Genomic DNA, 16,050 nt, shown 5'->3' with positions numbered 1-16,050 from the left:
TTTCCGTGTTCGCTCGTGTGTGTGTGTGTGTGTGTGTGTGTGTGTGTGTGTGTGTGTGTGTGTGTGTGTGTGTGTGTGTGTGTGTGTGTGTGTGTGTGTGTGTGTGTGTGTGTGTGTGTGTGTGTGTGTGCGCGTGCACGTGTGTGTGTGTGTGTGTGTGTGTGTGTGTGTGTGTGTGTGTGTGCTTTTATTGACGGCGAGGCGGCCGTTGAGGGAGGTTCCGTTGTAAGTTCCTGAAGGCGCACGTGGGCTGATTAGCTTCAGTTTGGTTTAGCCCGGCGGTTAGCGTATAGTTTAGCCGAGCGGAGGCGTTCGGTGGACGGGTCATAATGGAGAGCAGGGTCCTTTGGACCCACAGCACATTAAACTAGAGCTCTGTTACATCGCAACTGAGAGAAAACTTGAAAATCTTCACACAAAGCCATAGGAATTGTGCATAATTTCGCTGTCTTCCTTTTAGCATCATTGTATAACTGGACCTCTGTACTTTTTGCAAACAGTTTATTTGTTTTTTCGCATCACGTTGTGAATGGAGGCTCTCTGCCAATTAAAGTAAAACATGGTTTCTATCACAAAATAGTTCAGAATGGTTGCTTGTATCTGAAGAACTTTAAACTGCAAACTGCATGTTGTTGGTGTGTTGCAACTACAGTATATGTTATCTACAGCATTGGTTCTCAAAGTTGGTTCTCCATGGGGGTGAGGGGGTTCCAGGGGGTCCCCAGCAAAATGTGTGAATATAGCGTCACAATAATTGTAACCTTTTATACTTTTGCTAATCAAAAATAGCAAGATATACAAGCTCATAGCGCGGCACCGAGTGCCGCGCTATGAGTTTGTAGATCTGCTATTTTTGAAAAATCTTGAAGATTCGCACAAATCTTTGAATATATTTATTTTACAGCGAACATTTTAACACAAATCTTTGCTTCTGGGGGTCCCTGGCACAAAATATTTGAGATGGGGGTCCGCGGCCAAATTTATATCATTTTGGGGGTCGTTGACATGAAAAAGTTTGAGAACCACTGATCTACAGTATGGCAATAATTATTGCTTGACTCCTCTTGGGCATTTGATTGAGCACTGCTGCTATTGATTAGCGATTGTATATTCTGCACATTACCTGCACATTGTTGAAGCTGCTACTAAATTCCATTACCTCCAGTATTTTATCATTATTGTATATTTCATCATTGTATATTTTTATTATAAATATATATATATATATATATATATATTGCTCATCGGTTAGTATTTGGGACCTCGCCGTGTGGCCGGAGGCAAAAACAATCTAGCTTAGGGGCCTCTCTATCTGAGATTCCCAGGCTGAATTAGGGGCCCAGCACACCTCTGCAGATAGATAGGCAACGAGAGAAAGTGCTCCTCGGAGCACAGGTCTCCGCCAGGTCAGGTACGATATTGTGGCCTCCTGGTGGCGCTATAATAGGCCAATGTGAAAAGGGTGCCATTTATTCTTCAATCGGACACTGCATTCATGATTTGAGGCATTTTGTTCCAAAAATGTGTTTTGCTAAATTAGAGCTGCTGGTGGCGCTATAACAGGCCAATGTGAAAAAGGGTGGCATTTCTTCCTTGGCCTATTGGGAATGTGTGTGTGAAATTTCACGGAAATCGCAAGCTGCGTTCATGATTTGAGGCATTTTGTTCAAAACGGACCAATCCTGCACATTTTGGAAGCAAACCTTAGCCAATGAGGATGGAATATGGGAAATCGGACAGATCCGTGTTGATCACATGACTATAGAGATACTGTGTACCGATTTGCATGACGTTTGGATACAATCTGTAGGAGTAATTTAAAAAAATAGGTTTTGCACAAATCGGCCTCCTGGTGGGGCTATAACAGGCCCATGTGAAAAAAAATCAGGCAGAGGTTCTGAATTGGCATCCAGGGAGTGTGTGTGCACAGTATCGCAGCGACCGGGCCAACGGTGCCAGAGATTAGCTGCTAACACACAGACAGGACACACACACACACACACACGGACACACGGACACACGGACGGACGGAGGGTAAAACATACTCTCTCGCCATGCCTTCGGCCTGGCGGAGACAATAAGAAAGCTTTGGCACATGTCTCTCAGAACAAAGTTTGGATGTTCTTGCACCTTCCGAGGTGTTCTAAACAGCCAAAGAACGTTTGGACGGAACATGTGATCGGTCACACGTGGGCGACAAAGTGGGCGTGATATATTTAGGTTTTGTTTTCTGCGTTCGATCCAAAAGGCTTCTTTCTGCCGGCAGCTACAAGCAGCCATAGTTTAGAAGAGAGATGTTCTTTTCGGCTGAGGAGGTTAGGAGGTACTAGTCATACGAGTAGTGGTGTAAAGTAAGTAAGTACATGTACTCAAGTACCATTTTGAGGTATTTATTACTTTATTGGAGTACCAATTTCCAATAATTTTACTTCTACTCCACTACATCTCAAAGGCAAATATTGTACTTTTACTATAATTATTTGAAAACTTTAGTTACTTTGTAGATTTGGATTATTATTGCAAAACCACTTCAGCCCTATACACTTTTGCAATTTGAAAATAGCAGATCTACAAACCTTCTGCATAACACGTACTTTTACTTTTCTACTTTAAGTGTTGGTGCCAATACTTTTGTACTTTTACTCAAGTAAATTTTGAATACCGAACTTGTACTTGTAACAGACTGTTTCTACCTGATGGTATTGATACGTTTGCCTTAGAAAAAAAATATATAACTACTTCTTCCATCACTGCATAATGAGCCAACCCTCCAGCAGTTCTAAGAAACCTGTGTAATCCCTCCATGCATAATAAACACAACCTGGAGGACATCCGTGAACCTCGGTGACAAATCTCCCACAGTGCGTTGGAGAGAGTCAGATCCAGGTGCTGAAACCACTGGTTCCAGCGCTGGCTGTATACAATACTGTGTCAGAACCTTGGCTAAAACGTCAGGGACAAAGCTGCAACACGTCCCAGGCTCTTCTCCCTTCTGGCTCCCAAACTATGGAAATGAACTCCCCGTTGCACTTAGAACTGCAGACTCACTCCTAATCTTCCACCGTAATCTGAAGACTCACCTCTTCACACTCCACCTCAGCCCGTAGCACTTAACCTTGGCTCGACGACCCTGCAGCATTAGGATATTGATGTATAACCTTGTGTCGTCCTCGCTTACTGTAAATCGCCAGTGTTGATTTCGTTGACTAAAACTATGACGAAAAATGTTCGGCGACTACCTTTTTTCACTGACGAAAACTATATAAAAACTAAATATATATAAATATATTGACAATTTCATCAAGAAATAAAAACTAGACTACAATGTTAGTGAGGGACTAGTGGAGAAGAGATCCAGTAGAACTAAAAGACAAGTCATTTTATGTTTGGTTGCACGTGGGTGTTGCGCTCTGAAAATAGCAGATCTACAAGCTGCGACACGTTGTGGGCTTGTAGATCAGCTATTTTCAGCATGCAACCAAGTGTAAGATCAGACGTTATGACGTCATCAAGGCACCGCCAACATACATTTTAGTCGACTAAATTAACTGTAGATTTAGTCGACTGAAACTAGACGAAAAGTAAAACATGTCAGATGACTAAAATATGACTAAAACTAAATGGAATTTTATTCAAAAGACTATGACTAAAACTAAATCAAAATTTGCTGTCAAAATCAACACTGATTTGGAGGCTCTGCCCACGTCAGCCATTGTGTAAAAACAAAGTTAAAGTAAAGTGTCTCCTGTCTCCCTTCTCCAGATGGAAAGAGTTGAAGAGGACCTGATCCGCTCCAAGTCCCTCAGAGAGAAACAGGCCCAGGAGTTCAACCTGCAGCTGGACGAGCTCCGACACAGATACGAGCAGCAGGTCTGTGCGGGTGTCTGTCTGTCTGTGTGTCTGTGTGTCTGTCTGTCTGTCTGTCTGTCTGTCTGTCTGTCTGTCTGTCTGTCTGTCTGTCTGTCTGTCTCTCTGTCTGTCAGGCCGCGGGGGCCTCATGACATCCATTTGGAAACGGTTATTTCTCCTCCTCCGTTCCACATGATTAATTCCTCACGATAAGGGGACACGCTTTGAATTGAGCCTAGATTGGGGTCTCCGTAAAAAGAAATGACACCTCTAAATGCAATCTGCATGCTCCAATACAACAAGGCCCCCCCTTTATCGCCCCCACGTCTCCATCACTCTCCTTCTGATTAGGAACCTATAAACTCTGTCCCCTCCTCGTTGAAAAGCCAGCGTGTTGATAGGACGGCGGTCTGATTCAATTAACCCATTAAGACCTGGAACTGTATCATTTTTAGATTTGAGCTAAAAATCATTATTTTACACTTTGGCTATTCAAAAATAGCAGATATACAAGCTCATAGCGCGGCACCGAGTGCCGCGCTATGAGCTTGTAGATCTGCTATTTTTGAAAAATCGTGAAAATGTGTGCAAATCCTTCAATATATATCTTTTTAAAGCGAACATTTTTTAACTCAAATCTTTGCTTCTGGGGGTCCCTGGAACACGATATTTTGATGGGGGTCCTCGGCCAAATACATATAATTTTGGGGGTCCTTGACGTGAAAAAGATTGAGCACCACTGATATAGAAACATAGGTTTTTCAGAATACTGTTGAGATTTAGGAGACATGTAGAATCGGCTTCAGGTCTCAATGGGTTAACTCACGGGGGGGATGGATATTATAAGTGGAAAACGCTCTGATTGGATTTGGACGGGCGTCTTGAAGGCATGGTGTACGTTGTGTCTCTTGTTATGTATCAGGTTTTATCAGGTTGGTTTTAGAGTTTTGACATTTTCATTGTCTCTTCACAACAATTGCAATGTGTGAGGTTTTGTATAATGCATTGGTTCACAAAGTGGGGCCCTGAGGATCCCCAGGGGTCCTTGGAGGGGTTCTAGGGGGTCCCCAGCAGAAATTGCTACCGTGGCTGTTTAAAAATAGCAGATCTGCAAGCTCACAGCGCATCACTTTGTGCCGCGCTGTGAGCTTGTACATCTGCTGTTTTAGAAACCTTTTTGAAAAATCCTTTTGAATTATATAGATTTTTTCTAACTAAAAATCTTCTCTTCTGGGGGGTCCCTGGCACAAAACATTTTCAGAGGGGGGGCCGCGGCCAAATACATATCATTGTGGGGGTCCTTGGCACGATACAGTTTGAGAACCACCGTTGTAATGAATACGTTATTTTAACCAATCTATACAGTACAGTATGCTATCTATATGGTACAAGCCAGCAGGCACTTTTTTTTTTAAAGGGATTGTAGGCAAGTTCAGAGATAAAAAAAAGAAAAAAAACTATTGTCAAACACCGCCCCTCCACTCCCTGCGCGAGAAAAATGGGCGCTCTGCTTCCAAATTCCGCCGATTTTCGCCGTTTTTTTTTTACTCACGCCGTATAGTGAACCCCCCAAGGTTGGTGCCCTGTGCTGCGCTGCTTTTATCCGCTAGATTGGGACGTTCACGGCATATTTTGCACCACTACGATGTGTTCATCATCAGTGACGAGTGGCTCTAACAGCCGCTGCGTGCAGCGAGCTTCGAGTCGCAGCCTGTCTGTGTGTTAGGATGCGAGGCAACACTCACACAATCACAGCATGCGTCCCCCTGCGCCTAATGGCTGTACATGGGTCCGACGCGTGCTTTAGCGTGATTGTGTGACTGTGGCTTCAGGACGTAAATTCCTAGCCTCGATCTCTAGGCTTTTATTTTTTAGTTTGGCTAAAAAATAAAAGCTTGGAAATTCCTGTCCCAGCTGTTGGTACGCAAAAGCGCCTCGCGTCGTCTGATATGGTGCGCATTATTTATTTTGGGTGCGCATGCGCACCTGCGCACCAGTTATGTGCACCCCTGTATATATAAATATTCTTAAAATTATGCTTAATGTTGACTTCAATCCCTTTAAATAGACGATGCCTGAGTCACTTATATAAGGGTAAAGTGTTGACATATCACAGCCTTAACTAGCGTAACATAATCTTTGCTGCATTTCCATTCCAAACCCTGACGACAGCTCAACCTGCCTCACAACGAGCAGAACCAGATCATTTCTCACGGATTCAAGTTCTCAGTCGCTACGACTGATTTCAATCATTTGGGTTCCATAGAAGCCACAGCATGTCTTCGGCTATTTTCCATTGCCAGCATGTCTTCTATCATGGAAGCATTGCACAACAATGCTTCCATGATAGAAGACGTGCTGGCAATCGAGAAAAGACGATCTACAAGCTTCTCAATGAGTTTGTGAGCTTGTAGACTGCAGACTATTTTCAGTCTGTGATTGCTTCACCTGGTTGGCAGTATGTGGAACAGCAGGAACAATATTACTAAAACATCATATTGTGTTAACCCATTAAGACCAGGAACTGTGTCATTTTTAGATTTGAGCTAAAAAGCATTATTTTACACTTTGGGCTATTAAAAAATAGCAGATCTACAAGCTCGTAGCGCGGCACCGAGTGCCGCGCTACGAGCTTGTAGATCTGCTATTTTTGAAAATTTGTGAAAATGTGTGCAAATCTTTGAATATATATTTTTAAAGCAAACATTTTTAACTCAAATCTTTGCTTCTGGGGGGTCCCTGGAACAAAATATTTGGATGGGGATCGGCGGCCAAATACATATAATTGTGGGGGTCCTTGACACGAAAAAAGAAACCTACGTTTTTCAGAAAACAGTTGGGATTTAGGAGTAGAATCGGCTTCAGGTCTCAATGGGTTGATTGTTCAGGAAACAGTGAAAACTGTTGTCTCACAAATCACATAATGCAACCTGGCCTATCAAAAAAATCTATTCAGTCAGATTTAATTTAGTTTTAATCCATGCGTTCAACTTGCGTGTCAATTGCTGTAGTCGGTTGATTGCGGCGGGCGGAGATGGAGATGGGGGGAGCGGGGGGGTTTGGTCCACGGTTGAAAACAGTTGTGTTTGTTCTCATAATCACATTCATAGGGGGAAAGAAATGTGTATTGAATTGTTCCAGGTGGGATTTCTACCTTTTTCTTTCAACGATATTCAAGGTGTTTTTTTGTTTGTTGGTGTGTTTGTTTTGTTCTTGTCCTTCTGCCACAATTGCCGCATTCTTTTCAAGACTCTTAACCCATTAAGACCTGAAGCCGATTCTACATCTAAATCCCAACAGTATTCTGAAAAAAAACGTATGTTTCTATATCAGTGGTGCTCAATCTTTTTCATGTCAAGGACCCCCAAAATGATATGTATTTGGCCACGGACCCCCAACTCAAAATATTTTGTTCCTGGGGTCCCAAAAGCAAAGATTTGAGTTAAAAATGTTTGCTTTAAATATATATATATATATTCAAAGATTTGCACACATTTTCACGATTTTTCAAAAATAGCAGATATACAAGCGCATAGCGCGGCACTCGGTGCCGCGCTATGAGCTTGTAGATCTGCTATTTTTGAATAGGCAAAAGTGTAAAAATAATGCTTTTTAGACACAGATGCGTTCCGGGTCTTAATGGGTTAACCGTGCTCAGCGGACCGCCTCTCCTCACATGCTCACACATTCTGTTTCATGTTAAAGGAAAAAAGAGGGAGAAAAAAAGTAGGGGAAAAGCAATCAGAGATGCATTGAAAGAGTGTTTTTCCGTGTGTAGATCATAAGCCTGTAGCTACGGTATATGAATGTGGTCTGAACAGAGTCCAGTTTGAACACTAAAACACACAGGTTGGTTTGTTGAGCGTGTCCAAGCCTTTCTCTTGGAGATGAAGCCACTGAATGATGTCTGATGGGGATGCTCCGTTTCTGTGCTTTTGTGATAGCTGTGTGTGTGTGTGTGTGTGTGTGTGTGTGTGTGTGTGTGTGTGTGTGTGTGTGTGTGTGTGTGTGTGTGCGTGTGTGTGTGTGTGTGTGTGTGTGTGCGCGTGCACACTTGCGTGTGTAGAATCCTGGTCCTCACAACAAGAGAAATATATGTGTCCATGGATGTTCAAATCACATATACTTTACATTATTTCTGACCATTTAGCAAAACATATATTTATTCTATATTGTTTTAGGTTTTTGGGGAAAAGATTGGCAAGTTAACATGTCAATGTTTAAGTGCCCACTCCACCTGTACTTATGGTAAATGGTGCATTTATTTAGTGCCTTTATCCTAAGCGCTTTAACGTGCAGTACAGTATATTCCCCCATTCATACACACACACACACACACACACACACACACACACACACACACACACACACACACACACACACACACACACACACCGACAGCAGAGGAAACCATGCAAGGCACCAACATGCTCATCGGGGGCAGCTTGCTCAAGTGTCTTACTCAATGACACTAATATGCTTGTGTGTGCTGGTGTGTATTCATTAGTTTCTGTGTGTGTACGTGAAAGTGTGTGTACTACCCCTTTTGTGTACACGTTCACCCATGCTTTCGTGTGTGTGTGTGTGTGTGTGTGTGTGTGTGTCTGCGTGCGCGTGTGTGCGCACGGTGGTAGAGATTGGTGTCAGTGGGGTCACGGGGGTCAAGTTTGTCCATTCAGTCGTTCACAAAGGAACATTCCACGCCGGCGGCTTCAATGAGTCTTTAAAAGTGGAACCATGTATGAAGGAGTTGTTCCCCTCCTGACCCTCTTAGCGGTCGGACGTCATGCCAGCCCTCCAGGCCCCTCCTCCTCCTCCTCCTCCTCTCTGCTCCTTGACCTTGAACTGACGTAGAGGAGGTCAAACGTCTGGTGTGTGTGGTCAGGGTCATGATTATCTGGTGACCTCTGACCCTGACCCGTGGTAAAACAGGAACCTGTGTTTCCAATGTAGTCACAAGCTCTGGTTAACCCATTCAATCTCTGTCATTTTACATTTATTTGGCTTTTAAAAAATAGCAGATCTACTATATGAGCTTGTAGATCTGCTATTTTTGAAAAAATCTTGAACATTATTTTGTGAAAATCTTTGAATGTATACGTTTTTTAAGCAAACATTTGTAACTCAAAGCTTTGCTTCGGGGGGAGGATGGGATCCATGGCAAAAATATTTTACACATGTTCACTTTAAAACATATATTATATTCAATTATTTGCACACATTTTCACGATTTTCAAACATAGCAGATCTACAAGCTCAAAAAAGAAAGCGCTATCTGCTATTTTTAAATAGCCAAAATAAATGTTAAATGACAGAGACGTATTGAGTGGGTTAATACATTTAGACAGATACATGTAACCACTGTAACCAATGTGTGGAGATGTGACGCGTTGTGAGCCCCGTTGTACAGAGTAGCCTATACAGCATTCTTTATGACACAAACATTAAAACGTTTAGATATATGGAGAAACACGGTTTCTGCCTGAAAGTGACGGCATGCAAAAACACCACATAAAGACTCTCATCCATCCATCTATCCATCATTCCTTCACTCTCTTTCTCCCTGTCTCCCCCTCTCTACCTCCTGCCCCCCCCCTCTCTCTCTCTCTCTCTCTCTCTCTCTCTCTCTCTCTCTCTCTCTCTCTCTCTTCACACTGGCCCAGACAGACTCCCCTGCTGAGACCAAACAAGGCCTTTTTTCCTCCTCCTCCTCCTTCTCCTCATCACTGTCCTGTAGTGTATAACACACACACACACACACACACACACACACACACACACACACACACACACACACACACACACACACACACACACACACACAGAGAGAGAGAGGCCCACATGCTGTGCACTAACGCGCCGGGCCCGCTCCGTGCGGTTGGCACCACGCTGGGCTCTCTTAACCAAGCCTCACCAGTCGGTCTCCCTTTAAGAACCGCAGCACCCAGCATCCTTCACTCCACACGCCGCCGCATGATGTCACAGCCAGGCTCTCCTCTCTGCTCCGCTCCATCATCTTCTCCTCTTCCTGTCCGCCGGGTTTTTTTTTTCTTGTTCTTTTACTTCTATTCCCCACTTCTACTTGGATGTATGTTTTCTTTTTTTCATGTTCCACCTCTTCATCCTCCTCTCTCTCTCGCGGCTTGAGACTCAAGCTAACCGTAATGCTAGCGGGGTCGGTATATATACGCTGCTAGCCCCCCGCCGCGGAGCAAAGCGGTATCCAGAGCGTCTCCAGCTGTGTGGAACTCTCTTCTTAAGACAGGACGCTGGGGCTGGGAGTGTGATGCGGTCCGTCCGTCCGTCCAGATACTTTTCTCCGTCTGTGGATCTAGTTTTTTTTTCTTTTCATTTTTTTTTGCCTCGCATTATGTGTGTGAGTGGAGACATAATAATGGACCCGTTCAGGGTACCGTTGGGTCTATTTTGAGTTAAATGAACCCAGGGGGGGACTCGAGAGCTAACAGTACGCTAAGAGCCAAGCCCCCCCCACCCCCCCTTCCATCTCATCTCTGCACGTTCCAGCTCTCCTGCTGTGGTGTGGGGGCTTTTATCCATTACTTTACTCTATTCATTGTGATTAACCGCTTTGAGCCCTATTTCACACTTTATCATAAAAAACTTTGTGGTGGAAAAGAAAAGGCGTGGAAATAGCTGCGCTTGTGTTTTTTTATTTTTTTTTATATTTCTTTTCGCTTTTTCTGCCTTTATTGATAGTATAGTAGACTGACAGGATATGGAGGAGAGAGAGACATGAGTGACACGCAGCTTGGCTTGTCGGGATCGGGATTCGAACCCGCGACACGCTGTGAGGCTGCATTGCCTAGCCTATAGGTGCCCGGACGGCAACGCCAGTGATCCGGGCCGTCGAGCTTACTATTGTTAATTTTTTTTATTTTTATGAACTGCTGCACACCTGCTGAGGACTTTAATCTGTCGGGATCCCGTCCTGTCCTGCGGGATCCACTCACTGATCCGCAGTTTATACGTAACTCTTGAGAGTGTATATGAAACGGAACCCAAACGGATACGTTTCGTACACACTCTCAGAGTTACACAGACCCGCATAAGGGTCCATTTGTGGACCCCAGGTGACTGACCCCTGTTGACCGGCCGATGAGAACCAGCGCCTTGTATGGATGCTTCTCTCTGGGGGAGCTGGTGTTTTTGTCCATGACATCGTGTCTGTGAGTGGAACTGTGATTCAAGAAATCACAGTGAAATCCTCAATGTTTGTTTGTCCTCAATTTATGCGACTTTGTAACGTCGTCCGTTTATTTACTGGAAACATGACTTTTGTGTGTGTGTGTGTGTGTGTGTGTGTGTGTGTGTGTGTGTGTGTGTGTGTGTGAGAGAGAAAACGGCAAACACAGAGCTACAGCAAAGCGAAAATTACACAATTTCCGTTCAGCCGTCATTCCACATACCGTCCAATTTAGTTAGTATTTAGGAAATCTTCCATAGTCCGAGGGGAGGAGGAGGCGTCACGTTCTCGCCCGTGACCCCTGGCCAGGGTCGGGGCGGGACGGGGCTCTCTGGACCACTGTGGGGCTTCTCATCGTCTGGTCCGGGGGGCCAACAGTGGTCAGTCCCCGAACGGACCCTAAACGGGTCTGTGACTCCAAGAGGGTCTATTTCTTAATTTCTTCTAATATAATAAGCACTGAGTACGGGGATCGTTGACATGAAAAGGTTTGAGAAACACCGGTTTATTTAACTCATTGAGACCTGGGACGCATCTGTGTCATGTTTAGATTTGAGCTAAAAAAAAGCATTATTTTACACTTTGGGCTATTCAAAAATAGCAGATCTGCAAGCTCATAGCGCGGCACCGAGTGCCGCGCTATGAGCTTGCAGATCTGCTATTTTTGAAAAATCGTGAAAATGTGTGCAAATCTTTGAATATATATATTATTTTAAAGCGAACATTTTTAAACTCAAATCTTTGCTTCTGGGGGTCCCTGGAACAAAGTATTTTGAGATAGAGGTCGGCGGCCAAATGCATATCATTTTAGGGGTCCTTGACATGAAAAAGATTGAGCACCACTGATATAGAAACATACGTTTTTCAGAATATTGTTGGGATTTATTAGACGGCTTCAGGTCTTCATGGGTTAACTCTGAGAGTGTGCACATGGTTCCATTGGCACGCTGTATGTAGTCTCCCAGAGTTACATACAGACCCCGGGGCGTAAAGACGGTCCATTATTTTGGTACGGGACGCTTCCCTCTGCCACACCGCACAGGTAGGGTGCCGTCAGGGGCCACAATGTGGTGGGCCGGGGGGATTAGCTTCAAAGCGCTAAAGGGGAAAAAGGAGGGGCTCCTGCTGCATGCATGGGGGCCCCACCACTGGCCTGTCAGGGCTCCGGCTAGGCTGTGGGGGGGGTGGGGGGGGCACATAGCGCGGTGGGACGGAGGAGATGGGGGTCACTGGTACCCCCGCCATGGGGGAGTGGGAACTAACTGCCGACCGGAGCCTGGGAAAGACTTTGGTCTTGTAGGGGGGGGGGGGGGGCGGGGGGGGGGCTGCCCACGGCTCACCTCACAGCAGGTGACCCTGGCTTACACTGTGTGTGTGTGTGTGTGTGTGTGTGTGTGTGTGTGTGTGTGTGTGTGTGTGTGTGTGTGTGTGTGTGTGTGTGTGTGTGTGTGTGTGTGTGTGTGTGTGTGTGTGTGTGTGTGTGTGTGTGTGTGTTCGTGTGTGTGTGTGTGTGTGTGTGTGAGCGTGCGCGTCGGGATATGGCCGACAGCGTGATTAAAATCCATTAGTAGTGTTTGTTTTCCTCTCTCTCTCTCTCTCTCTCTCTCTCTCTGTGTCAGTATACAGTAACTGGCTGTACTGTAACTCCAGTAAGTTGTGTTATAGTTAGCTTAGCATTGCCGTTGACGGGGGGACGGACGGACGGGGGTCTCTTTCTGCAGTACCACCTCACTCATCATTACACATTACTACCATTTAAGCAGCTCTATACGCCTCTCATCCTGTGGAACTGTAAAAGCAGCAGACAGATAGACAGACAGACAGACAGACAACGCTATCGATTCATAAACCAGCAATTCTGATATGTGTTCTGAATGAATCCCCTTGCATCTGTAATATTCCACGTCAGTCAGTCCGCCTGCCATAGCAAATAGGATTACAGGTCAAAAAAAAAAGAGAGAGAGAGAGAGAGAGAGAGGCACAATTGAGCACTTTCTTTTTTCTCTTCTCTGGTTGTTCCTCCACTCTGCTTAAATATCCTCCCTTTTCTTATATCCTCAAAGTTTGCCGCTCCTGTAGTGACGATCGCAGGCTTTCACCCTATAACGCTGGGAAAAAAGAAACTGCCGACATACAAGCTCACAACGCGTCGCATCCGCGACGCGTTGTGAGCTTGAACGTCTGCAGTTTCTTTTTTTTCCCCGTGGTATGATGAATCAGGCTTTTTTTAACCCATTCAAACCGGAAACACATCTGTGTCACTTTTATTATTTATTTGGCTATCCAAAAATAGCAGATATACAAGGCCATAGCGCGCTATGAGTTGTATATCTGCATTTGTTTTGAAAAATCGTGAAAATGTGTGCAATTTTTTATATATATATATGTTTTTAAAGTGAACATTTGTAACATATTTTGTTCCAGGGACCTCCATAAGCAGAGACTTGAGTTAAAAAATATTTGCTTGAAAATAATACACATATTCAAAGATTTGCACACATATGCATTTTTCCCCCCAAAAATAGCAGATCTACAAGTGTGGCACTCTGTGTCGCGCTATGAGCTTGTATACAGTATATCTGCTATTTGTTTTAATAATAGTTAATGGTTATAGCTCAGATCTAAAATGACACAGATGCCTTCCCGGGTTGAATGAGTTAAGCTGCTTTTCCCAGGGCTGTCAGATGCATAGCATGGGGTACTTACTGGTGGGGGGGGGGGGGGGGGGGGTATATCTGGGGGTACTGTGTGTGGGGGTATACCAGCTATACCAGCAGACAGATGGCTCAGTCATACAGCCCCCCATGCCAGGCTGCATACATACATGCATACACACACGCAGAGAACCAAGGCTATAGCTTTGCTCCTTAATTATGCCTGAACGCAAACACAGTGGCGTACGGGATGCCATTCAATGTGGACACTGAGGGCCGAGGAGAGGAGAGGAGAGGGGAGGAGAGGGGAGGAAAAGAGAGGAGAGGAGAGGAGAGGAGAGGGGAGGAAAAGAGAGGAGAGGAGAGGAGAGGGGAGGAAAAGAGAGGAGAGGAGAGGAGGGGAGGGATGAAAGGAGGGGCCGGGAGTAACGCAGCATGAGGTAAGGCTGATGTAAACACGTCGCATTATGTCGTCGCCACGTGAAGGAAAACGATACAAAGTTTATCCGTTCGCTTCCTTTTTTTTTTCGCCACCGCACCACCAACCACCAACCAACCACCCTCACCACCACCCTCGGTGCCAAATTGGTGCGGGACGGAACGGGGGGATAAGACGGGATGGAATGCACGGCAGTTATTCGGAACCTTCTTCTTTTTTTTCAATTCAAGGACCCCATATTTTGATATGCATTTGGCCACACAGACCCCCTGTTTTTTCTTCTTTGGAACCCCAATCTACACTGTGTACTCAGGGTTTCACTTAACTCTGAGAGCGGTGGTATGGGACCATCTGTACCGCTGTCAGAGTTACCCACTCCGTAAAAAAGGTTTCATTCGGGACGGCCCGGGCTGGCAGTCCGGTCTGGGTGTTACGGGACTCGGGATGGACTGACGGACGGACATCGGGGGGGGGGACCGGGCACCAAACGGCGGGGAGAGAGTGAGAGAAGAGTGAACTATTGCCGGAAAGCGCCGACATTTAGAAGGAGCGCTTAAAAAACTGTGAAACGTGATGGTGAAGCGTCAATTTTCCCCGCCGCAACCCCCCCACCCCCACCCCCCCTGACAAAACTGTCCCGGGGGGCACCGAAACGGGTCGCAGCACTGGGCACCACAAGGGGTTAACCCATTAAGACCTGGAACTGTGTCATTTTTAGATTTGAACTAAAAAGCATTATTTTACACTTTGGGCTATTTTAAAAAAATCGTGAAAATGTGTGCAAATCTTTGAATATATATATTTTTTTAAAGCGAACATTTTTAACTCAAATCTTTGCTTCTGGGGGTCCCTGGAACAACATATTTTGATGGGGGTCCGCGGTCAAATACATATAATTTTGGGGGTCCTTGACATGAAAAAGATTGAGCACCACTGATATAGAAACATACGGTTGTTCAGAAAACTGTTGAGATTTAGGAGACATGTAGAATCGGCTTCAGGTCTCAAGGGGTTAATCCGGCCGTGTGTGTGTGTGTGTGTGTGTGTGTGTGTGTGTGTGTGTGTGTGTGTGTGTGTGTGTGTGTGTGTGTGTGTGTGTGTGTGTGTGTGTGTGTGTGTGTGTGTGTGTGTGTGTAGCTGGTGGAGCGTGGCGGGCAGCAGCAGCAGGAGATGGCGCGGCTGCAGCAGCAGCACGGGGCGGAGCGGGACGGGCTGGCGGCGGAGCGGCAGAGGGAGGTGGGCTCTCTGGAGAGGCAGGCCCGACACGTCCTGCAGCAGCACCAGCAACACACGCAGGAGTGGAGGAGGAGGGACGCCCAGGTAGGGGGTCCAGCACACACACACACACACATACTGTTGACCCGCCCTCCCGCTCTCTTGCTGACAACCTTTTTTTCTTTTCTTTTTTTGTACAATTGACGTTGTTTTTTCCTAGGGTTTCCAAACGCTCAGCGGGTTTTTTTATATACCTGCTGATAAGTAGATATTGATGTTTTGAATGTGAGTGTTTGTACTCAGAAGGGTATAAATTAGCGGTGTTGGGTTTATAATTTTTTTCTTAATTTGATGAAAACAGTTCTCATATTCGCGGGGGAAAATAATTTGCCTGACGATCCCGAAAAAGAAAAGTGAAGTTAAGGTTAGACGAAATTTTATTTAAAAAAAAAACACTGCTCTAACTTCTAATGTTATGTTCAGGTGAGATTTATCGGGTTTCACACGGAAGGGAAAGAAAAGTCTTAAAATGCGGAAAACCACAGGTAACCAGATGAAGGAGAAAGAAAATCCCTCTTTTATTCTATAACCCTGGGTTGCATTGTATTTTCCTTGCCCCCCCCCGGTACCATATCAGCGGTGGTCCCAAGCGTCGAGCTCCCTGTACCCCCGCTGTAGAGAGAGCCTAG

The 16,050-nt window shown here is 45.2% G+C and overlaps 1 protein-coding gene across 1 annotated transcript in view; it reads left to right on the top strand.

The window, feature by feature from the left end:
• LOC311041362 (centrosomal protein of 112 kDa-like) overlaps positions 1 to 15,466 on the top strand; it is a gene marked incomplete at both ends in the record, with an annotated part of 91,953 nt that extends 76,487 nt beyond the window's left edge. Inside the window, 2 exons of the mRNA XM_084086275.1 lie at positions 3,763 to 3,870; positions 15,284 to 15,466. Coding sequence (XP_083942401.1) covers positions 3,763 to 3,870; positions 15,284 to 15,466 — 291 coding nt within the window. The remainder of the gene's footprint in view (positions 1 to 3,762; positions 3,871 to 15,283) is intronic.
• Positions 15,467 to 16,050: the final 584 nt, after the last annotated feature.

This window comes from Gymnoscopelus microlampas (assembly GCF_963454915.1).
Source record: "Gymnoscopelus microlampas genome assembly, contig: SCAFFOLD_91, whole genome shotgun sequence".
Classification (NCBI taxonomy): Eukaryota; Metazoa; Chordata; class Actinopteri; order Myctophiformes; family Myctophidae; genus Gymnoscopelus; species Gymnoscopelus microlampas.
This window is presented reverse-complemented; position numbering and strand designations above follow the sequence as displayed.